This window comes from Monodon monoceros, unplaced genomic scaffold (assembly GCF_005190385.1).
Source record: "Monodon monoceros isolate NGI ecotype Baffin Bay Population unplaced genomic scaffold, NGI_Narwhal_1 Super_Scaffold_2, whole genome shotgun sequence".
Lineage (NCBI taxonomy): Eukaryota > Metazoa > Chordata > Mammalia > Artiodactyla > Monodontidae > Monodon > Monodon monoceros.
The window spans coordinates 63,087,729-63,113,709 of NW_021703776.1; the positions used below are offsets into that span (position 1 = coordinate 63,087,729).

At 35.0% G+C, this 25,981-nt stretch overlaps 1 protein-coding gene across 1 annotated transcript in view; it reads right to left on the minus strand.

Annotated features, from left to right (window-relative positions):
- Window positions 1–743: 743 nt before the first annotated feature.
- Window positions 744–25,981, minus strand: part of DPY19L2 (dpy-19 like 2) — a gene marked incomplete at its 3' end in the record, with an annotated part of 87,144 nt that continues 61,906 nt past the window's right edge. Inside the window, exons 17-23 of the mRNA XM_029233907.1 lie at window positions 19,632–19,656; window positions 12,974–13,093; window positions 11,659–11,833; window positions 8,175–8,274; window positions 6,731–6,856; window positions 1,320–1,454; window positions 744–753 (exon numbers count right to left, since the gene is read on the minus strand). Of these exons, the coding sequence (XP_029089740.1) occupies window positions 744–753; window positions 1,320–1,454; window positions 6,731–6,856; window positions 8,175–8,274; window positions 11,659–11,833; window positions 12,974–13,093; window positions 19,632–19,656 (691 nt within the window). The remainder of the gene's footprint in view (window positions 754–1,319; window positions 1,455–6,730; window positions 6,857–8,174; window positions 8,275–11,658; window positions 11,834–12,973; window positions 13,094–19,631; window positions 19,657–25,981) is intronic.

Sequence of the window (25,981 nt, forward strand, 5' to 3'; positions counted from 1 at the left end):
GTATGAAGATATTTTACAAGTATAAAAGTTACAAATTTTATTGGTTTTCCTGTATATATTATATATATGTAATCTTCTACCTACTGTAAGTGAACTAATCTACAGAATTTAGTCATTTTGTTATCTCAAATGTAGAGGTCCAAAAAATCAGGGGATTACAAAAATTTCAAGGTGATTAAAGCAGATGCACATTAAAATACTACAGCTATGGCATATTTAACATCCATCAATCAGAGAAAGAGAGTGTTTATCTTTCCATTTGGCAACAATATCTTCAAGATAACTATTTACCACTTTTCAAAGCACTACTATCGGGTAGGTTTTATACTGGGAGAGAGGATCTATAAAACATTACTGTCCTCATCCAAAACCAAAAATAAATAAAGGACTTTAAAATACATTAATTATGAAAGATGATGACCAGAAAAAATGACTATGTCCAATGAGCTTACAGGACTTCAAGATGAGAATGCCTTTGCTTCATTCAAGATCTAGAATCTTCAAATTTCATTTGATAAATTTAACTGGATTTTCATTTCTGATTATGTTTAACCCCTACATTTGGCTGTGTACTGTAACAACTTTTATTTTACTTGGATAGTAAAAGAAAAACCACTGAATTCTAAAGACAGATTAATAATCTGTTGAACTCAAATTGAGAACTAATCAGTGAAAAATACTTATCTGGCTCGGCAAATAAATTTAAAGAGATTGAAAACATTACAAAATAAGCTGTTTTTTAAAATATCTAACCTGAAATGATAAAAAAGTTTTTAAAAGCTATTAAAGATCTTTCCTGAGGGCTACTAAAAGCAAAAACAACCTTAATAAACACATGGTTACAAACAAATTTCCTCACAGAGGTAAAGAGGTTGTGATCAGTATCAGGATCTTAAGGAAGTGTCATTTCAGAGACTGCATTAGTCTCTTCTAAGTGGTTTAAAGAGTCTGAGCTGGTACATCCTGGAACTAAGGAAAATCCGAAGCAATTCACCTAGCGGGATACCAAAAGGACTTACATATCCTTGATTTATTCAATTTCATTGTTCTTTTACATATATTTTTCTTCTTTAAAACTTTAAGATGATTTACTCATTTATATGACAAGCTTAATAAGGCTGACATTCAATGGAAAACAATGAAATAATTTACCTTTCAGCAATTAGAAAAATTTAAATCATTTTTATTATCTTCTTTTTAAGGGTCCCTTATTAAAGCTTGTGAATTTTATTAATGTAAATAAACTAAAGTGATTGTTTTTTATGCACCTCTTTGCACCACAGTGTAAAGGGTAGTCTCATTAGCAGTTAACCTTTAACACTCTGTACATACTATTCTGAAACACTGTGGTGAAGTACGGCCTCTCATCCTTGAGCAGGACGCTACATAAGGGAGGGTTAGCTGAGTTGGAAGGGTCTTCCACATCCCAAATTTCAAGCATACTGCAACCAGGCCTGAAAAAAACAGGCACATATATCTGTATTAAAAATGCATTCATATCTAGAAGAAATATAATTATAAAATATATCCTAGATTTTTAGAGACTAATTTAATAAATTAAAGATTTAAAAGCATCATTTCAAAAAACGTAAGTTTAAAATTTAGAGATAATAAAATGAAGGTACGCTGCATTTTCATGTTCCACTTAATGAAATAATATATTATTGAATCAAATAATAAGGGCTCAATGCATATTCAGAAATATATATTTAAAAATCTACTTTCAAAGTAAAATATAAATGAATATTCTAACTGGTACTGCCATCCAAACATAAGGCCCATTTATAGCAGAATGAGACAAATTAAAGGAAAGTTAATCTAATTCCTGATGAATTTCATATTTCATATTTTTGAGCTTAAATTGACTTGGATTAGCATGAAAACATATATAGTCCAAAGCAGGGAAAAGAAGCTCTTCTGCCAACTTTATTCTCCTCAACTCTTTCCCTTTTGAATGGATTGAGTGAAATAATACTTCTCACTAGGCAACAACCTGGCATGAGAGTCATTAAAGGGAAGAAGTCAGGCAAAATTGGTTTCTAATTTTTTAACAGCTATATTGAGGTATAATTTATGTACGATAAAATTCACCCATTTTATGTGTAAAGTTTGATAAGTATGGGCAAATGTGTATAGGTGTGTGAGCACCATCATAATCATAACACAGGGAATTTCCATCACCCCAACAAGTTCCCTTGTAGCCTTTTAGAGTCAGTCCTCTCCTCCAAATATAAACCTAGGCAAGCACTGCACCCTTCTGCACTATAGTATTGCCTTTTTTAGAATATGCTAGATAATGCATATCTAGCATATATCACATACATGGTTACTCACATGGTAACATTGCTATCCTTTCTCCTTCAACCTTTCCTTCATGTATCTGTATTTACAATGCATCTCTTACAGGAAGGACATAGTTGGGTTTTGCTTTTGTATTCAGTCTGTCAATCTCCGACATTTGATTGGAGTGTTTAGTCCCCATTCACATTTCCAAGTACTGATATGGTTTGATTTAGGGTTGCCACTTTCCTGTTTTTCTTCTGTTTGTTTCGTATCTTTTTTGATCATCTGTTTCTTTCTTGATTTCTTTTATGTAAAGCAAAAAGGTTTTATTATACCATTCAATTCATCTACTGGCTTATTTGGGTATTTTCGTTTTGTTTTTTGCTTTTGCATTTTTCAAGTGGTTTGCTCTAGGGATTACAACAGACATCTTCAATGTATCACAATTTACTTTACATTAAAATTGGATTATTTCCAAGGAGGTGTGCCAAGAAGGTGGAGTAGGAAGGCCCTGAGCTCACCCCCTCCCATGGGCACACTAAAATTACAACTATTTACAGAGTAACTATTGATGAGAAAGACCAGAATCTAGCAGAAAAGATCTTATACAACTAAAGATATAAAGAAAGAACCACAATGAGACAGGTAAGCGGGGCAGAGGTGTGGTAATAGTCAAGACTCATCATATACCCAGGTGGGTGACCCATAGATGGAGGATAATTACAATTGCAGAGGTTCTCCCCAAAGAGTGAAGGATCAGAGCCCCACTTTGGGCTCAGGGTCCTATATCAGGAAGATGAGCCTCCAGGATATTCAGCTTTGAAGGCAAGCAGGGTTTACTTTTGGGAAAGAGAGAGGGCTGTGGGAAAGAGAATCCACTCTTAAAGGGTGTACACAAAATCTCATACACTGCAGGACCCAGGGTAGAAGCAGTAATCTGAAAGGAGCCTGGGTCAGACCTTCCTGCTGATCTTGGAGAGTCACCCAGAAAGGCAGGAGGCAACTGGAGCTCACCCTGGGGACGTAGATGCTGGTAGCAGCTATTTTGGGGAGCTTGTTCTACCACGTGGACACTGGTGCTGGTAAGTGCCATCGTGGAATTCTTCCTCTAGCTTATCAGCATAGGACCTGTCCCGACCCACCATCCTGTGGGTACCAGTACTGAGAAGACTCAGATCAAGCAGCTAGCCTGACACAGCCCCATCCACCAGCAGGCCAACATCAGCTTTGCTACACCCTGGAACCTATAGCCAGGTGCCTCGTGATCTGGCCCCACCCACCACTGGCCAGTAGCCTCCACACAAGGTAGGGCCTGGCAGCCAACAGGACTGGGGGCCAGCCACATCTACCTGGCCATCCATAGTTCTCAGCCTGCCACAACAGAAGGGCCCGCGCAGCTGACACAGGGGGCAACCCTAGAGCATATAGCTCTGGTGACCAGAGGGGAGTGCACTTCTGGAACCCACAGGAGTGACCTACAGAAGGTCACTTCACCAAGATTGGGAAGTATAACCAAACTACCAAATACATAGAAATAATAACGGCAAATTAGGCAAAATGAGGTGACAGAGAAATATGTTCCAAAGGAAAAAGATAAAAACCCTGGAAGAAGAATTAAGTGCAGTAGAGATAAGTAATTCCAAATAAAAAGTTCAAGGTAATGATCACAAAGATGCTCAAAGAACTTGGGAGAAGAATGGATGAACACAGTGAGAAGTTTGACAACGAGATAGGAAATATAAAGAACCACCAAACAGCTGAATAATACAATAAGTGAAATAAAAAAAAATACACTACAAGGAATCAACAGTAGATTAGATGATACAGAGGAATGGATCAGTGAACTGGAAGACAGAGCTGTGGATGTCACTGATGCTGAACAGAAAAAAAGAAAAAAAAATTACTGAGGACAGTTTAAGAGACCTCTGAGACAACATCAAGCATACTAACATTCTCATTTTAGGGGTCCCAGAAGGAGGAGAGAGAGAAAAAGGGGCAGAGAACATATGTGAAGACACAATAGCTGAAAATTTCCCTAACCTGTGAAAGGAAACAGACTTCCAGGTACACAGAGAGTCCCAAACAGGATTAACCTGAAAGGTCCACACCAAGACACATTGTAATTAGAATGACAAAAATTAAACATAAAGAGAGATTCTTAACAGCAGCAAGGGAAAAGCAACAAGTTACCTACAGGTTTTGAGCTATTATGAATAAAACTGCTATGACACTCTTTCTAGAGAGATGGGGTTTTTTTGTTTTTTGTTTTTTTTTTGTGGTATGCGGGCCTCTCACCGCCGTGGCCTCTCCCGTTGCAGAGCACAGGCTCCGGACGCGCAGGCTCAGCGGCCATGGCTCACGGGCCCAGCCGCTCCACGGCATGTGGGATCTTTCCGGACCGGGGCACGAACCCGTGTCCCCTGCATCGGCAGGCGGACTCTCAACCACTGCGCCACCAGGGAAGCCCTAGAGAGATGTTTTAATTTCTCTTATTTAAATTCTTTGGAATGGAACTGCTGAGTAATAAGGTAGATGTGTGCTTAAAATTTTTTAAGATTCCTCCAAATAGTTCTCCAAAGTGGTTGTATCATGTTCACTCCCCTTAGCAATGTAAGAGATTTACAGTTATTCTGTATCCTCTCCAATGTATGGTATTTTAGTTTTAAAAATTGTATTTATCGGTCAGTCACACATTTTCTTTGGTGAATTATGTCTTTCCAAGTCTTCTGCCCATTTTCAATTGTACGGTCATTTTATTATTAATTTATAGAATTTCTTTATATGAACTATATTTATAAGTCCTTTATCAGATATATGCTTTCAAATATTTTCTTCTTGTCTGTGGCTTGCCTTATCATTTTCCTAATGTCTTTTTGGTGAAAATATTTCAATTTTGATATATACAATTTATTGATTTTTTAAATCGTTAGTACTGTGTTCTAAGAAATCTTTACAATTTTAGCTCTTACATTTAGTTCTATAATCCACATAAAGTTAATTTTTGTATATGGTGTAGTATGGGTCATGGTTTAATTTTTTTCTGTACATTATATCCAGTTAGATCAGCAATATTGTTAAAAGACCCCTTTTTCCATTCAAGTAAAAAATAGCGTTTTAAAATTTTCTTTGTGGTTTTTTTCCTTTGACCCATAAATTACCCGTAAGTTTACTGCCTAATTTCCAAATATGCATGGATTTACTGTTTATTATTTTTTTCTATTTTCTGTTTATTATTGTTTTCTATTTTAATTCTGTATGATTTAAAACCTTTTAAACAATTTTACAGCCCAGCATATGTTCTCTCTTGGTGGACATTCCACATGCCCTTTAAAAGAATGTGTATTCTGCAGCTGTTTCCTGTAGTGTTCAATAAATGTCAGTTGGGTCAGGTTATTTGATACTATTTGTTGTTCATCTCTTTTATATGCTTACTGACTTTTTATCTACTTTTCCTAGTAGGGGAAAAAAACGTTAACTTTTCCAACTATATTTAAAGCCTTGCTTATTTTTTCTTTTAGTTCTACACATTTTTATTTTTTGTGCTTTGAAGCTCTGTTTAGAGGTATGCATATTTAAAACTGTTAGATATTTTTGATGAATTAATCCTTTTGTCATCATAAAATGTCCACCTTTATTTGTGACAATATGCCCTGTTTTGAAGTATGTTTTGTCTTAAGCTTTGAATTAAATTAATATGATAAGCATATACATTACGATATTTCTGTTTCTTCTTTTGCAAGATGCCATTTCTTCCTATGCATATTTATTAGATCTTAAAATTAGATACAAAAATTAGCTACTAAAATTTACGAACTTAGCTCTTCAAAATCTGTTATAGCCAATTCTTAATTATCCATAGGAGAAATGAAAATTCTTAATGCTAAAATTAATATAACTAAGGACTTCTTAAATCAAGGAGACTAAACAAAGGTCTCAAGATATCCATTACACATCTTAGAATTTTATGTATTATTAGAGATTCAAAATTTAGAAATGAAAAAATGTTAATTAGAAACGTTTTCTTATTACGTCCTTTTGAGTTACGTGAAACTTTTCTTATGAGTCTTATAAATCCAAGGTAAATCAGCTGTAGTAGCAGAATGCTAATATCTCACTTGGTTGTAAATTCAAATCTGTATTTCAGACATCTAATAAAAGTTATAAAAATTTGAAGATTATGGAAAAAAGCTACATTTAAGATGTTAAATTAAAATGAAGAAATTAGGATAGCAAAATATACTATACTTTTAAAAAAATTACATTATGCTTAAACAATAGTATAATTTTAATTTCCTAAATGAAATAATTTTAAATAAAATACCAGGGCAACAATTTAATGGAATTAATTTAAAATAAAAATTTTTAAAGAATCAGGGCTGCTGTAATAAAGTAAAACATTTGTTGTTTTAAAATATACCATATCATATACCACAGGGCTCATACTCACTTAGTTCTTACAACACACCACGCCTCTTCTAAAATGTAGTAATTCACATGTAACTCCACCAACTTATCTCTCACTTCTTTTGCAGATTTTCGACTATATGCAGAATAAACTATTTTTGTCCGAGCTCTTTAAATTCAAACAAGTTAAAAAAATTTTAAATAAATGATAATAGATGTGTTACCAAATTAAAACCTCAATGCTTACTGGATGGAGCATTGATTATATATGACCCCAAATAGCATGAATTATTTTGGGAATAGCAATTGCCACATTTCTATTTATATTTTGCATGTGCTTAAACTTACAGCAATTTGATTTTTGCAGGTACTGCTTATTAGTGTATAAACCAGTTTAGAGTCTAGAGGTAGGTAGCAGTATAATAGTTCAGAATATAAAATTTGCTTTGCATAATTCATAAAATAATTAATCTGGAACAAATTCAGATAGAGGCTAAATATAGTGAAAATATAGATTTCAGTAGATAATTTCATTCATAGAAACTCTGAAAAGCATATGAGTTGAAGCTGAATGTAGCAAATAGAACAATTAGACAGTGGGCATCTAGGGTAGCAGTCATGTAGAGAAAGCAACTTAACAGAAGCTTGAGAGACAGGGATGCTTACCAAAATATGGTACAACAGATGGTTTAGCCCTAAATGGGGGTTTTTTATAAAATCCTGAACAAATTATCAATTATGCATTAGACTTTTCTTCGGATTTCAAGCATACAGAATGCCCAATCTCCACAACCAAACATAAAACTTTAAATAATTTAAAATATTACCTCTAACAATAAGCCAAAAATACATTAAAAGGAAATGATTACCCAATTACTAGAATGATTAAAATAATTTTTAAAAGTCAGTCATTTAAGGAAAACAAAACTTTCAGACCTCAGTGGAAGCTAGAGTTCCCATAATCAGCTAGGAAAAGAGCACCCCAAAGTTTCATAAAAGCATTTAATATAGCAAATTTCATGTACCTTTTCTATCTGTTAAAAAAGGCTAATCATTGGCCACGAGTAAGATGAAGAATGGTTTCTTAAACCAGGCAGAGGGGCTGTGGAATCTAGAACAGGGGTTGGCAAACTATGGCCATGAGCCAAATCTATCCCCACTCTTATTACTGTTACTTAGGAGTTTCACTGGAACACACACCCACATAAACACACAGAGGCTAGTCATAAATGTGACATATTTTTCACTTTGAGAAAAACTGGGTGTTGCTTCTTTCAATTTTCAGAGGTTTATTAAGGTTACTTTAAGTCAACAGGTACGTATTGTAATTTCTGAATGGTTATTATTCTTTAACTTCTAGCACAAATATGAGGATAAGAGTGAATGTGTGTGTGTGTGTGTGCATGTGTGTATAAAAATTTCCCTATTCCTATGAGTCAGGAGAAGTCGTTAGTGTGTCTGGTTGAAGTATTCTATCAGTTGCCCACCTCAAGTCTGCATCCTCATAATGTGGGTGATTCACAATGGGGTGAAGAGTGGAGAGCTTGACACTTGCCATTGTAGGCATGGCACCAGCGAAAACAGCATCTGGAAAACAAGATTATATTCCTTAACAACATGTTTTAAAGAAAACCAAAAGTTACCTATCTGTAATATTTGAACCCAGATTAAGAAAGATGAAGTACATTTAAATAATAATCATTGGCAGCATTCTTTTTCTTCGCTTAATATTTACTGATGGTCTACACAATAGCCAACTTTCATTAAATGTTATCTTGGTGCCAGGAACTGCTAAATACTTTTACTAGGATTATAGAATTTAATTTGCACAGCTTTGAGGTGGGTTCTATGTATTCTTATTTTGTAGATCAGGAAGCTGAGACACAGCAAAGTTAAGTGACTTGCCCAAGACTGCACAGCTAGAAAGTATCAGGGCCTACCCTCTTAGCCACTTCACTACAGCATACTACCACGTTCAAGCGCTATACTAAAAGACAGCACTACAAAGACACACAGGACTGGAAAGAATTGTAAAATTTGATATCTTGTTCCAATAGTTTAAAGTTCTAGGAACTGGGAGACTATTATAAAGGGCAAGTCTTATGGTACATGTTTTAAAGTGACTTTTGTGGGTTGTGAACTGTAATCTTGAGAACTTGCCAGATGAAAGCATTGTTTTCTTCCCTCAGATCACCTTTAAATATTCATAACTAAGTTTTCTTAGTTTCTGTTTGACTTTATAAATGTATACATTTCATCAAACCATTTCATTACTTGTTAGTAGTACTTTCTGAAGTAATAGCTTGTATAAATGTATTGCCTTTTGGTTATAACTAGTCTTACACCAAAATCTACTGTCTGGCTTCAGTTTTAGTTCTGTCTCTTGGGAGACAAAAAGACCAAATGCTTACTTCCTGGCACTCATGTACAATAAATGATTACATGATTAGCAAGGTTATCGTCATTTTTAATCAGCACAGTAAAATCACTAATAAGAACAAGGCATATTATTCAGATCTACTGTAAATAATTGAATGTTTACTTTCAAATGTAATTAAGCATTCTAAATGTAACTCTGGAGACTTCCCTGGTGGTGCAGTGGTTAGGAGTCTGCCTGCCAATGCGGGGGACATGGGTTCGAGCCCTGGTCCGGGAAGATCCCACATGCCACAGAGTAACTAAGCCCGTGCGCCACAGCTGCTGAGCCTGCGCTCTAGAGCCTGTGAGCCACAGCTGCTGAAGCCCACGCGCCTAGAGTCCATGCTCCGCAACAACAGAAGCCACTGCAATGAGAAGCCTGCGCACTGCAACGAAGAGTAGCCCCTGCTCACTGCAACTAGAAAAAGCCCACGTGCAGCAACAAAGACCCAATGCAGCCAAAAATAAATAAATAAATGGATACATTTACTAAAAAATAAATAAGTAAATAAATATAACTTTGCATGAATCTCTCTTTATATGCCTTAAATTTGAAAATACATAAATAAATTGAAGTAGACGTGTATTTATTATAGTAAGATTCAATAATTAATGCTGAAAAGCTCTTAGGCTAGAGCAGTGGTTCTCAACCAGAAGTGATTTTGTTTCCTAGAGACACTGACAACTTCTGGAGATATTTCTGGTTAGCACACTGTGGGGGGAGAGGGGCTACTGACATCTACGGGTAGAAGGAAGGAATGCTGCTCAATATGCTGCCAATGCACAGGGTAGCCCCAAATATCAACAGTGCCAAGCTTGAGAAACTCTGGGCTAGAAGGACCCAAAGCTCAGGGCCAGGGTCATCCAGAAGAAACTAGGTAAGCCTGTCCAGCAAGAACTGGAACCACTGAGAAGCAACCATCTATGAAACAGAGAGAAGGGGAGAATACTCCCCAAATGCTTCTTTCCTCTTGGGGGCAAAGTAAACATGAGTGTGACAGAGAAACAATAGGATCTTTTCTATAATATATTTAAATCTCCACTTAGCTTACCGCATGTATTAGAAAAAAACTATCCCTTTGACTTGACAGAGCCTCACTAATACATACATGACTTGGTAAGTGGACCACAGGCTGGATATCAGTTCCCACTTGTCCTCCCAACTGAGCACCTTTGTGCTGTGTACAAACTATACAACCTTACATGGTAGACCTGAATGTAAGCTCTAGTTCCACCTTTACTATAGAATTTAATAAACCATGTGGTAACCATGACAGAACAGCGATGAGAAAGATTGGTAAGATCAAAGAAGAGGCAAAAATGAGGTAGGAGTTTGTGAGAGTTATCTCAGAAGGGTAAGTTGCCAAACATAGGCTCTCTCTGCCAAGAACCCAAGACAAACACTGGAACAAAGAAAGACACAAGCAAACATGAAAAGAGCAGGTATCTTTTAAAGCTTTGGAAAAACAGCTGTAAGTGGGGAGGGGTAAGGGAGAGTAAAGGGACTAGCTATCTTGTACTATTGTACTACAGGGAAAAAGTAAAGTGTTAATTCAAAAATTCTGATTAAACTAACCTGGAAGCTCTAAGTGATGAGGCACTGTCACCTACACCCTTTGAAAGCCATAGGCCAAATATCTGAGTTGAAGTTCATAAGAGTTTACCTTAATGATAGCTAGTTAGTAAAATGATGACTACCAAATAAGAGATAAGAAGAAACTGGCTCAAGGAGTCACAGGATAAATTTAAATAAACCATAGTGAAGAACTTGTGCCAGAAAAAAATTATGAAACGTCAAAAATTGTCTAGGACAAGACTATAGGTTACTTACAGAAAATAATGTACAATATATTTATCCTCTGGAAAGGTATTTAAAAGTGAAATAAATACCAATCTGCTTGAGGTGGTTTTGGATGAAGATAGCAAGAAAAGAAGATAAGCTAAAAGAATATTTTAAAGTATTTAAAAATAGCATGTATACTAATCTTTTTGAGATGAATTAGTGAAGAAAACAGAATATCCAAGATTTTAACTCTTCTCCATGTGACTGGTTTTACAGACATGGAGCAGAGAGTAGGCACTGAATGGAAGTGATGGGAGGGAATGAATTGTTAACCTCTCCACAGTCAAAACTATCTTCTCCAGTGGCCTGTCACAAGGTGTGAAAGTTGTCATTAAAGGTTTTTTTTTTTCTTTGAGGTGTCACTGTTATGGCTAAAATACAATAATCTCAGAGTTATAGCACATAACTTGTGAACAATCAATAACTCTTAAAGTCAGTTAAAATTCTTTTCGACAGGTACCTAGGAGGGGTTTAAAGATGACACAAAACCACCTTTTAAAAAGGTTTGATTTGGTGAACACTGCAATTACCAGGCTCAAAATCTGTGAAGGTATGAATGCGTATGTATTTTAAATTTTTATATATATACACACATACACATATATATGAAATGATAACTGTACAATATATGCAAGTGTATAATAACATATAATAATAATGTGTGTGCGTGAGTGTGTGCTAGCTATACGTATAACCAAACAGCTACATACCCAGTCTGGTATTGTGTTTGATCCACTGTATCAGTTCTTCCTGGGGCAAATTATTAAATTCTCCTATTATGTTCCATTGATTATGGAGGTTTGCACAACCTTGTATTGACATCACTGTTAGAATGCCAAAGATAACATTCTCAAAACGAACTCTCCGAAAAAGCCAGCCAAAGAGCTGAAATGAAAGAAACCAATTATTTATAATTCTTATATGAAGGGGGCTATTGGGTCAATAATAAATTACCACCTTTCTACCTAAACCAAGGTGGATTACCATTTGATACTAACAATATACAGAATATAATAATCATCACCTATTGTTTAAAAACAGCAAATATTTTGGAATTGGAGTCCAGTTAAAAATGGAGCTTTCTGGGCTTCCCTGGTGGCACAGTGGTTGGGAGTCCGCCTGCCGATGCAGGGGACACGGGTTCGTGCCCCAGTCCGGGAAGATCCCACATGCCACAGAGCGGCTGGGCCCGTGAGCCATGGCCGCTGAGCCTGCGCGTCCAGAGCCTCTGCTCTGCAACAGGAGAGGCCACAACAGTGAGAGGCCCGCGTACCGCAAAAAAAAAAAAAAAAAAAAAAAGGAGCTTTCTTTCCTCTTAAAAGAAATAAAGAAGGAATACCTGATCCTTCTGGTACTGATTTACTACCAGGAATTAAGATTAGCAAATCACAATTCTGAAACATCCTGGAACTAAATCCATAACATCTGGCTGCCTTTTATGGACATCTTGAATAACTAGGGAAACCTCATTAGTACTGACAAGTATATTCCTCTCAGGAATATAAGCATTATGATATTCTAAGGCAAGACACTTACAATCAAAACTAAATAAGGTGTCTCTAGAAGTAACTTGGTCCCAAAATTCTAGCTACTTTGTCTAGCTCTTTTGCATACAGTAACAGAACCCCAGAATTGACAATTTTCCCCCACGAATTATCCAAGGCCAACAAGACAACACTAGAGCAATTACGCTGCATCTTCTCTAGTATTACAAGAGCACTTGAGGATAGTTTTGACAGGCCAAGAATCTCTTACACTGACCTGAACTTCAAAAAACTATATTTGTGGAGAGGATACTAATAGAGGGAAAAGTCATAGAATTATCAGCTAAAATCTAGGAATAATTTTCAAAGCTACCTGAATTTACTTTTCTTACTCTATAATGAATCATGAACTAACATTTTAAATCATTTAAGATAAAAACACCTAGTGTTTTTATGTTTTGGATTACTCAGCAAAGCCATGGTAACTACACCGTAGTTGCTGTAGTGTTATAGTGTAGTTATACAAGAATGAATACCTTACCCGCCGAGAGCATATCAAGGAAGCCATAACACACATGTGAGGTGTCAAAAAGAGCTTCAGCCTCATAATTAAAATGGCAAGGGAAGCAAATGCAAACAACTGCAATATGTGAAAAATTAGCTATAAAAACACAAAACAAAATTACATTTTCACTTTATATATTTTTTAATTAATATATGTAAAATAAAGTATATTAAAACTATTATTCACTAGGACAAGGATCTTTTAAGTTATTAATAAGTCTATTAATATTTATTCATTCATTCAACAAAGATTTATCAAATGCCTGCTATATGCCAGGTACTGTTCTGGGTGCTTTGGATATAGTAGTGAACAAAACAACACTGAGCAATTCCTGTCCTATGAGGCTCACATTTTAGTACATTTACTAAGGAGAGACAAAATAAATAGACATAGCAAATAACAAAATCTATCATACAGTCTATCAGAAAGTGGTAAGTGCAATGGAAAGGGAAGCAGAGCCAGGAAAGGAGACTGAAGTGCAGGGTGTGGTGTGAGACCACAGGCAGAAGTTGCAAGTGTAATTAGGATCATCAGAGTGGGCCTCTTCAAAGAGGTGGCATTTGAGCAAGGACCTACACCAGGTGAGAAAGGGAGTCACAGAGACATAAAAATATGGGATGCTTCACAAATTTGTGTCATTTAGTCAGCAACAAAAATCATAACACAAACTAGATTATTTTAGAAGTAGTGGAATTGTATAAATACTTGTACTAATTAGTAGGACACCCCATTTTAAGATGGGGTTCCTCTGAGCAAAGGTTTCAAACAAAACTTTTCTAACAGACATATTCATAAAATATCAACAAACTCCTCACTAGAAAAATGGACAAAGAATTAATACAACCAAAAGTAAGCAAAACTAAATATTCATGTTCTAATTCACTAATATTCAAACAAATTAAATAGTAAAGATAATATTTTCACCTATAAAATTGACAAATATTAAATTAATAGAGTGTTAGAGAGTATGCCATGAAACACACCAAAATAATTGGTATATTTCTGTAATTTAGTAATATTTATCAAGACCCTAGAAAAGAGCCAACTCCTTTGACTAAAATTTTGGTTCTAGGAATTTAACTTAAGAGAATAATCAAAACACAAAAATGCTTCTACAAAGATGATCGCTGAAATGAATTTTTCACAGCAAAAACAGAAACAACCTAAGTGACCAATATAGAGGACTAAGTAAATTATTGCATTTTCACATGTATACAACCATTAAAAGATTACCTACTGGAAAATTATTTAATGGCATGGAAAAGTTTTCAGAATATAAAACTCTATACTATAATAATATTAATTCTATGAAAACCATCTATGTGTGTATATACATGCACAGGGGGAAAAGGCTGTAAGAGAATATACCTAAAAAGTTAACAGAAATTATTTCTGAATGGTGATTTTTCTGCATTTTTCAAATTTTAAAGACACGTGCTATTCTTATAATCAGAAATATATAATTTATATTTAAAACAGAATGGCAAAAACTGTACCTAAAGTTATCTTTTTTCTTTTTCTAAATGATATTTGAAATGGAAAATCTGTTAATTTTTAAAATAATTCTTGAACCCAGAGCTGGAATGTGGAACATTTATTTCAAAATCAATCCTTCATTTTTCTTTAGTCAAACTCACCTTTGGACAAAATTAGGAACATGTTTTGGAGAGAAGAAAAGACATCAACACACTTCATCCTCAAATAGGTCCTTTTGTTTAGGACCGCTAAATCACAGATTGATAGGTTATGTGAGCCATCTACTTTAATCATCTATCCAAAACAGGGATCACTTCTATAAATCTATCAACTGAATATTCACTATTTCCTGAAAAGGAATATGCCATAGGAGTACCTATTACAAAGACGGATAGCTGTATATGTTAGAAAATCTTTTCTAAAACTGAACTAATGTTTTCCTGCAACTTCCACACCTCTGGAACTGCACAAAATCGGTCTAAACCCATTTGTGCATGACAGTTCTCGATTATCTAAATACTGTAATTATGACTTTGCATTATTCCCACCTTCAACCTTAGAAAGCTTTCTATCTTTAGAGTAAATATTCAGAAAAATTCAATTATTAGTTGTGTGTTGTCATAATTCTGGTTGCCCTGCTCTGAATGTGGTACAGATTGTCCATCATCTTCTTAAAATGTGGCATCTAGAAACAGACCATAATAGATAACGGATAATCGATACAAATACACATCTGAATTCTCCCAGTATTCCTTCCTTTGGTTATTTTGAGCCACAGGATGACACTATCATTTCCTCTCCTAACTTCTGTTACTTCTACTTTAGCAACAATTTCTCACATGACCAAAATCAAATCCAAGGTAGTAATACTCCTTGACTTTCCTCTATCATCTAAAGGCTGCAGGGAGGACTGTTTTCATATGGAGACTTGAAAGATCCCCACCACTACCTTGTCTTCCCTGAATGATGCTTTTTGTGGCTGGATGACACAGAACAGCTATCCCAAATGGCATCACTTACGTTTGTTTTCTATTCTCACCCAAATGCTCCTAAGCATTCACTTACTCTCAGGCTACGACTTTCCATAAAGCTCTTTTGCCATAGTTATTTTATCTTCCATTCTATAAGACAGCCTTCTTTTTAACTACCAAGTGGAGGACAGAAGGCTACAGTCAAAATGTATAGTACAAAAATCACTATTGTATGTATGCCATTGTCAATCTGGTACCTCTTGCCATATAAAAATTACTAGGAAAATTCTCACAACATTTTTTAGAGGCTGGAAGGAAGGAAGAGAAGCTCAGGGAACTGTTTATTACTCATCTTTGGAATAAGTGAGCCCAACTGGGTAAAATGTGAGGTAGCAGCTACCGAGCAGAAAGAAAGCAAGGACTAACTATAAAGCCAGTCCAAATAGCGAGTTGTTCCTGTCAAAACTACCTCACATGACAGTGTGAAGATATCTTGAGAACATGCTAAAGAGATGCCCTTCACTGGCACAGTTAACAGGGAGCAGAATATTAGATCTGAAATTTTGATCCAGAAGGCACACTAACTGTAAAAGTGGATATTTACACAATGCTTAACTTAGACTAGGCATTATTGTTAAGGACCTTACATGTAACTCATATAATCCCATAGCAACCATATGAAGATAAGTACTATTATGATTGTTGTTGTTTTTGTTGTTCCCCAAAAGATGTAAAATAACTTAGCCAATATCACATGCTGAGTAAGTGGAAGAACAAAGATCTGAGTCCAGTCTAGCTTCTGAGTCATTGTCTTTAACTACTACCCTATACTTTCTCTCCAAACAATAAACTATTCAGCAACATAGTTCTATTAGTCTGTGAATACAGAAGTGTACAGATTCCCAAAATATGTCACTCAATATCAGTTTCTTAAAAGAAGTAATTCTTCCCCCAAATTCCGTATCATTTCACTTCTTCAACTGAATAGCTCTATATAAGTTCAGATGCCTTCAGCTGTATGTCACAGAAAGCTCTTTGGCTGTAAGTAATAGAAAAACCTTGTTTATAATAGAAAACACAAACTAAACAGACTTCAAATATAAAGGATCTAATATAAACTAATCACATAATATAATAAACTAGGGATTAGAAAAAAGTGAAGGCTGATGCAGGGCTTTCTGTCATGGACAAAATGAGATATGAGTGGGTCAAAAGAATATTCAGGAGTGAATACTCTGAATGTTCTCTCTCCCTAGCCAATCTTCTCACCAGTTCTTCATAGTATTAGGACATTCTGGGACTAAATATTTTTCCTAAATCTCTTTCCTTTCTTTTCTTCCCTGTGAATTACTAGGTACTCCTTCACTAATTTCTAAGCCCATAACATAGAAAAGTTGGCTAAAAGAAACAAATCTGATGTAATAAATAAAACACAAATACATTAAATTATGAGGAAAAATCACAACAGTATCCATTAATCTAACAAACTTTAATAATCAATGTCATACCAGTAGGGGTTAATTTAGTGAGTTGAGGTTTGCAGACTATCCCTGATTCAGAGGGTTAGCACAAAGCAAGGAATTTAGAACTTACCCCCAGTGAAAAAATTATCCTAAGGGATCCTCACCTATTTTTGAAACAAGCTGGAATGTACAATCTTTTGCTATCATATCACATTCAGAGTGAATCAGGGTTCGTGCCTCTCACACCCTATCATCCCTAAGGTGAAAACAGTCCCATCCCAAACCAAACAGATATTTATCAGTGTGAGTCACAAGTGGAAGTGGGATTAGGAGCCACTTCATTGCTACTGCCCAGAAATCTATCATCTCCTTCCATAAGACCTACTATTTTTAGAAATTCAAATCTCTAATCTGCCTATACATCAGGAGTTTAGCATACCCTCTTTAGTTTGAAAAAATTAAGAGATTTGCTATCACTGTCCTTTTTTCGGTCAGCTTGACTTTCTTACTGCCTTTTAAAAAGCCATCTTCTTTACTGCCAACAGACTTAAAGATCTGACCATACCATCTCCAACTTAACAACAAAGTCCAGAATGAAGTCCAGCTGCTTTGCATACAAAGGCATCATAGTCTGAACGCTGCTTTCTTTTCCCATCTTCTTGTCTTTTTTATGCATCAGCAACACTGATTTGCCTGTAGCTCTGGATAAATTTATTACCTTCTGTCTTCTTTGCACATGTGCATCCTTTGACTCTGGTAAACTCTTCCTCTATAGTCATCTGAAAAGCCTTTCCCTAACTACCCCATCCCTTCCAAACACAGATTTAATCACTTCTTCTTCTGTACTACTTTTGTATCTTCCTTTGTCATTGCACATATAATTATGTGGTCACATTTTTTTCCCTCTACTATACCTTAAATTCCATAAAAGCAGAAACCTGGTGTATAGTAGGCACATAATAAAGACTGAACTGATAAGTATGCAGAATTAATAGAAAAAAGAAAAATGGGCAAAACAAGGACAAATGGAGAAATGAAAGAAAATGAGAAGGTAGCAAACTATGTGAGAAAGAGAGGCAGAAACTTAAGGAATACTATATTTCTAAAAAGAGGTGGGTTTTAAATATTGTATGATAAAATATGAAGTACGAATGTGTACTAGTAAGTAAAGCTGGATAATGTGACATGCCTAATTTACATAAACGCAGTTCACATTAGGTGGTATCAGAGTGAATGGCCAACAGCATGGATTTTGCTGCTACACTGCCTGGGTTCATAGTCCTTGGCTCTACAAAGCTAAGGCCACTTTAGCTTTGTGACCTTAGGCAAGTTATCAATACTTAACCTCTCTATGCCACAGTTTTTTTCATCTGTAAAATAAAAAAATAATAGTACTTACCATCAATGGGTTGCTGTGAGAATGAAATTATCAAATAACTTCCCCCAAAATGCCCTGCACATAGGAAGCAGTAAGTGCTGACTACTCCTCTGAGAGCACTGGAAATGGATTGCTAGTGGTTAAATGCAAGATTTACTGCAAATTAGCTGTGAGACTTTAGGTAAACTACTTAATTTCTCTAGGTCTCTAGTCCTTGGCAGAGATCCCTTTGCTCTCTTTCCTAAACACACAGCAAGACTCCATTTCCCAGCCTCCCTGGCAGTCAGGTGTGGCCATGTGCCTGAGTTCTGGCTGTGAGAAGGAAGTGATGTGCATCTATCTTTTCCAGCCTTACAAAGCCTCCAGTGCACAATCTTCCATGTTCTTTCTCCTTTGCTGCCTTGTACACATCAAGCCTGAACACCACATATTGAAGATGGCAGAGCCATAGATGGAAGGAGTCTGGGTCCCTCAAATACTGCTTGTTGGAGAACTACCTGCTAATCAGGAACTCCGGTTTTAACCTTATGTGAGCAAAGAATTAAATTTCTACTGATTTAAGTCATTTCAATGTTAGTGTTTATCTCTGTAACATCTAATATCATTTAATTAACATAATTTTCTTATTTGCAAAGTGGGAATAATATTATTATGAGAATCAAAACAGTACAGTACATGGCACATAATAACTATTTAAAAAATATTAGTTATCATCATAAGCTATTCCTATTAAGTTCAAATTCAGTTGTCCTCTCTTGTAAATTTGACCTGCCACTTAAGACTCAAAGTTCTATTATTTAGGAAATTGTATTTCTAGCCCATGATGGTCTTTCTCTTGTATGTCACAAAATAATTTAGCACCATAAGAAAGGCTATGTTGTTTTGCTCTCCATTGAAAAATTAGACATTTCTGAGGGCAGGAACATCGCTATACCATCTGTTGTATCCTGTAACACAGCTAAGCTTGTAACTGGTTGACCATCAGGTCTGTGTGTGGCAAAAACCCACCAGTCACAGGGCCACGGGTACCTACTCTGATGGGTTGTAGCTGATTAGCTCAGCAGGTTAGAAATTAATGTTTGTTATTGTTGAATGAATGAAGGAAGGTAATTTAATTTAATTATACCCTGTGGTCATAAATCAGCCTTCTGGCTGTCAAGTCCTTACTACTGTTCAAAACTGAGAGCAGATTAAAAAGTGGGAAGGATGAGCAGAAATTTATTACCAGTACTGAAGCACTTAAGCACTGATGTTGGTGTATCAACAGCAGAATTACACCTTTGTGAATTATCCTTGAACTAAAATATAATACACAAATCTAGCAGAGATTAAAAAGGAAGTTTTACCTCACCACGTTCAAGGAGATGTTTTCTGGAAAAAAACAAAAATATTCTCTATTTACTGACTGTCCATTATACTATGATTACATCAAAATGAACTTCCATTTATTTGTTCTTATATTTTAAATAAATAAATATATAAATAAATAAAGCTATCAGATAATATTACTAAAAATTATGGCAATTTAAAAGGCATGATTTATAGTCATTCTATTTAAAGTATATCAAAATGCTGTTCTTTGGTTAAGATAAAATGGGTTTTACTGATTGCTGAAAACTGTATCTCTGGAGAGATAAATGAATAAAAAGAATATCTATTAAATATTCAACCATATACAGAATATATAATGCTTTATATAAGCACTGCTGTGACTTTTGAGTTGTTTTTACTTTTCACAATTACTAACATGAACATCCTTGTACTTAAAACTCTGTGAGCATCTCTGAGTATTTCCTTAGGATATATTTCTAGAATAAAAGTTACTAGGTAAAGCTTACAAATATTTTTAGTTTCACAAAAGTTGTCTAACAAATTTTCTAAATATTTATGTCTAAAAATTTACTAAATTTTTATGGCATACCTACTGTGTTCCAGGCACTGTGCAGTGACACAGTGTGAACAGAATAGATACTGTTCTTATCCTCATAGAGTTTATGCTAGATCCAGACAAGAGATACAAGACTGCTTATTTTATTGCCCATTGTAAAGACTGAATATTTCAGTCTTTGCAGGATGAGAGGCCTTCTCATATGGATTTTGGGGTTGGAGAGAGAAGTAAGACAGTATAAATAAGAAAGTAGTATAAGGAAGTTCAGGGGCACTTACAGATCCAGAGATTTTTTAAGAAGAGTAGTGGAGGGAAGGCCTCTTAGAATAGTAGTGAAATCACCAAATTATTTTTCCAACCTTGCAAGTCCTTCCTGAGTTTATGCAGTCAAGGGTGGAGGTGGGGGTGAATGGACGGGTTCCCACAAGTCCTGAAATCTGCCAGTCACAACAGACTCCTATAGTGAGCTACTGCATGAAGGGAGAGGCCTGGTAGGTAAGTATTATAATCACCAATGACCCCAACAATAAGTATGGATACAAATAAATCTAGTAACTAATTTAGAATATCAATATACAACCAAATCATGAGACACAAATAGGATGAAAGAAAAACATCAAGATAAATGAGCAAATGAACTGAACACTCGAGAAAGAGTTAATATAAGGAATAATAGATAGTATTAAATGAAAATTCCAATTATTATTTTCACAGAAGTCTAAGAGGATTCTGCATCCATTCAATTAAAACAAGCTGCAGTAAAAAAGAGCTTTCAGAAATTATGAAAAAACATATTTGCCTAATTTAAAACCTTAGAAGAAGGTTGAATAGCAGAATTTACACAGCTGAAATTGGTCATTTTGAAGACCCAATCATAGAATTCTCTGAGAACATAAGAAAAAAAGAAATAAAAGATATGACAAAAGCAATAATATATGTTCAAAAAAGAGAGGCTAAAGCAAAAAAAAAAAAAAAAAAAAAAAAAGAGAATAACTACCCCCTGAGCTAAAGAAAGATTTGAGTGTTCAGATTAAAATGCCCATGAATAAACATATAAATAACAGGGTAGAAATCTTATTTAGGGAACAATGGCTGAAAACTTGCTAACTCTGGGGAGAGATATGGACATCCAAGTAGAGGAGGCTCATACGTGACCTTTCCCAAATTCACTAGATACATTATAATAAAACTGTCAAAATCAAAGACAAAAACTGAACTTTGAAAACGCAAATCATCTCATATAAGGAAACCCCTGTAAGGCTATCAGCAGATTTCTCAACAGAAACCTTGGAGGCCAGGAGAGAGTGGGATATTCTAAGTGCTCAAATAAAAAATCTGCCACCTAAGAATACTTTACCTAGCAAAGCTGTCCTTCAGATGAAGGTGAGAAAGACTTTCCCAGACAAACAAAAGCTGAGGGAGTTCATCATCACTAGACCTGCCTTATAAGAAATGCTAAAGGGAGTCCTTCAAGCTGAAACGAAAGAATGCTAATTAGTAACATGAACACACATGAAAGTACAAAACTTGCTAGTAAAAGTAACTACACAAATTCAGAATACGCTAATACTGTAGTAGTGGTGTGTAAATCACCTAACTCTAGTATAAAGACAAAAAGACCAAAGCATTAAAAAATAAATATAGCTACAGTAATTTATTAATGGATACACAATATAAGAAGATCCACATTGTGACATCAAAAGCATAAAATGGGGACAAGGGAAGTAAAAAGGCAGAATTTTTATATGCAATTGAAGTTAAGTTGTTATCAGCTTAAAATAGACTCAAAACTATAAGATGTATTATGTAAGCCTCATGATAACCACAAAGTAAAAACCTATAGTAGGTACACAGAAGATAGAGGAATCAAAGCATACCACTATGAAAAATCATGAAGTGATAAAGGAAGATAGCATGAGAGGAAGAAACTACAAAACAGAAAGAAAACAAGATGGCAAAAATAAGTCCTCATCTATCAATAATTACTTTAAGTATAAACTGATTACATTCTCTAATCTAAAGATATAGAGTGGCTAAATGAATAAAAAAACAAGACCCAATTATGATGCCTATAAGAGTCTTATTTTAGCTTTAAGGATACACATGAAGTAAAAGTGAAGGGATGACAAAAGGTATTCCACACAAATGGAAATGAAAAGAAAGCAGGGGTAAATATATATATATATAAAATATATTATATGTATATATAAAATCAGGTGAAACAGACTAAGTTGAAAAATGTAACGAGACAAAGGAGAAAGTCACTATATAATGATAAAGGGGTCACTTCATCAAAAGGATATAACAATTCTAAATCTATATGCACCCAGCATTAAGACACTTAACTATATTAAGCAAATATTAATAGATAGGAGAGGAGAAATAGACAGCAGCACAATAACTCCAGGGGACTTAAGTACCCAATTTAACATTGGATAGATCATCCAGACAAAAAATCATTAAGGAAATGTTGGACTTGAGCTACACTTTAGACTAACTGGACCTAAGCATACACACAGTGCATTCTATTCAACAGCAGTAGAGCACACATTCTCCTCAAGCACACATGGAACACTCTCCAGGATAAATCACATGTTAGGTCACAAAACAAGTTTTAACAAATTTAAGATTGAAATCATATCAAGTATTTTTTCTGCCCACAACAGTATGAAATTAGAAGTAGGAGAGCTGGAAAATTCACAAATATAATCCTGAACAATCAATGGGTTAAAGATGAAATCAAAAGGAAATCAAAAAGTATCTTGAAACAAATGAAAATAGAAACACAACATACCAAAATTTATGAGATGCAGCAAAAGCAATTCTAAGAGGGAAGTTTATAGCAATAAATGCCTACATTAAGAAAAAAGAGTTCAAATAAATGACTTAACTATACACCTCAAGGAACTAGAAGAAGAAGAACAAACTAAGCCCAAAATTAGAAGGAAGAAAATAAACATCAGAGAAGAAATAACTGAAATAGAAGAAATAATAGAAAAAAAATCAATGAAATTAAGAGGGTTTTTTTTTTTTGGAAAAGATAAACAAAATTGACAAGCCTTTAATTGAACTGAGGAAAAAAAAGACTCAAATAAAGAAAATCATAAATGCAAGAGAGGACATTACAACTAAATACAAAGAATCATAAGAAAGTGTATAAACAATCATAAACCAGCATACTGGACAACCTGGAAGAAATGGATACTTTCCTAGGAACATACAATCTACCAGGACTGAATTGGAAGAAATAGAAACTCTGAACAGACTTAAAACTAGTAAGGAGATTGAATTAGTAATCAAAAGTCTCCCAACAAAAAAACCTGCAAGACCAGATGGCTTCACTGGAGAATTCTATCAAACATTTAGACAAGAATTAATGCCAATCATTCTCAAACTCTTCCAACAAATTTAAGAGAAAAGAAGACTTCCAAACTCATTTTACAAGGCTAGTATTACTTTGACATTGAAGTAAGACAAGGACAATAAAAATAAAAGAATATTGTAGGCCAATATCCCTGATGAATACAGATGCCAAAATCCTTAACAAATAGTAGAAACCAAATTAAACATCACATTAAAAGGATAATACACCATGATCAAGTGGGATTTATCTTTGCAATGTTAGGATGGTTCAACATATACAAATCAATAAACGTGAAACACTACGTTAACAGAATGAAAGATAAAAATCATGTGCTCATCGCAATAGAGACAGGAAAAGCATTTGACAAAATCCAAAACCCCTTCATGATAAAAACAAAAAAAACTCTCAACAAATTAGGTATAGACAATATAATACAGGCAATATATGACAAGCTCACAGCTAACTTCACACTCAATGGTGAAAAGCTCAAAGTTTTTCCTCTAAGATCAGGAGCAAAACAAGGATGCCCACTCTTGCCATTTATCTTCAACACAGTGCTAAAAGTCCTAGCCAGGGCAATAAGGCAAGAAAAAGAAACAAAAGAGATCAAAGTCAGAAAGGAAGAAATAAAATTGTCCATGTTTGCAGTACCTAGAAATAAATTTAACTGAGGAGGAGATAGACTTGTATACTGAAAACTGTAAGACACTGATGAAAGAAATTGAAGAAGACGCAATTAAATGGAGAGATACCCTATGTGTTTGGTTTGGAAAAATTAATGTTGTTAAAATGTCCGTACTACCCCAAGTGATCTACAGATTCAATTCAATCCCTAACAAAATTCCAATGACATTTGTCACAGATATAGAAAGAACAATCTTAAAATTCATAAGAAACCACAAAAGACCCTGAATTTCCAAAATAATCTTGAGAAAAGCAGAACAAAGCTATAGGTATTACATTTCCGGATTTCAAACTATATTACAAAGCTATAGTAGTCAAAACAGTGTGAGACTGGCATAAAAAAAGACACAAAGACCAATGGAACAGAAATAGAGAACGCAGAATTAAACCAATGCATAAATTGCCAACTTATCTTTGACAAAGGCACTAAGAACATGCACAGAGAAAGGACAGCATTTTCAATAAATAATGTTGGGAAAACTGGACAACCACATGCAAAAGAATGAAATTAACTCTTATCTTACACAACTCACCAAGATTGAGTAGAAATGGATGAAAGGCTTAAATTTAATACTTTAAACCATAAAACTACTATGAGAAAACAAAGGGGAAAAGCTTCTTGACAGTGGTCTTGGTAATAACTTTTTTGGACTTGACACCAAAAACACAGGCAACAAAAGCAAAAATAAAAAAGGGTGACAATATCAACTTAAACGCTTTTGCACAAAAAGGAAATAGAATGAAAAAGAAACCTATAGAATGGGGGAAAATATTTGCAAACTGTGTACCTGACAAGGGGTTAATATCTGAAGTATCTCTATATAAGGAACTCATACAACTAAATGGCAAAACAACAAAAAAAAATCTGATTTTAAAATGGCAAAAAACCTGAACATTTTTCCAAAGAATATACATAAATTGTCAATAAATTGTCAACAGGTACATGAAAATGTGCTCAACATCATTAATTACCAGGGAAATGCAATTCAAAACCACAATGAGATATCACCTCATGTCTATTAGAATGGCTATTATCAAAAAGAAAAGAGATAACAAATGTTGATGAAGATGTAGAGAAAAGGACTGTTGATGGGAATGTAAATTGGTATAACATTGTGTAAAACGGTATGTAGGTTCCTCAAAAAAATAAAATAGAACTACCATATGATCAAGCCATCCCACTGCTGGGAACACATCCAAAGGAATAAAAATCCATATCCTGAAGAGATATCTGCACTTTCTTGTCCATTGCAGCATTATTCATCATAGCCAAGATATGGAAACACCCTAAGTGTCTGCTGATGGATGAATGGTGTATTTCTAAAAGCACTGCTGTTGGTCCTTCTAAATCTTAGATCCACCACTTTTGGAACCCTCACCCTGTGAGAGAGTCACAGGATTCTCAAGGCACTTGTCTCCTGCTTCTTTTGACTTACAGCTTACAAAGGGAGAGATACTCCAATATCACAAAGGCATAATTGCTTCTATTAAAAATAACCATGTTTTGGGGAATGGGCTTAAAGGAGAGATGTGAGGTCAGAAACAGCCAACAAAGGGGAGCAGGAAAGAAAGGTACCTAAAATAATAGACCTAAAGAGTAGCACTGGTAGCCTTAGAAGTTGCCAGGAACCAGATCTTTTGGTGGAGTCACTGTCATTCATTAAGGTTATGTAATCATCTCTACTGTGCAGAAGAGAGTGGAGACTGCTAGACCAACAGAGAGGTGTGAACCATAGAGCATATGCAGAGGAAAAACCAGG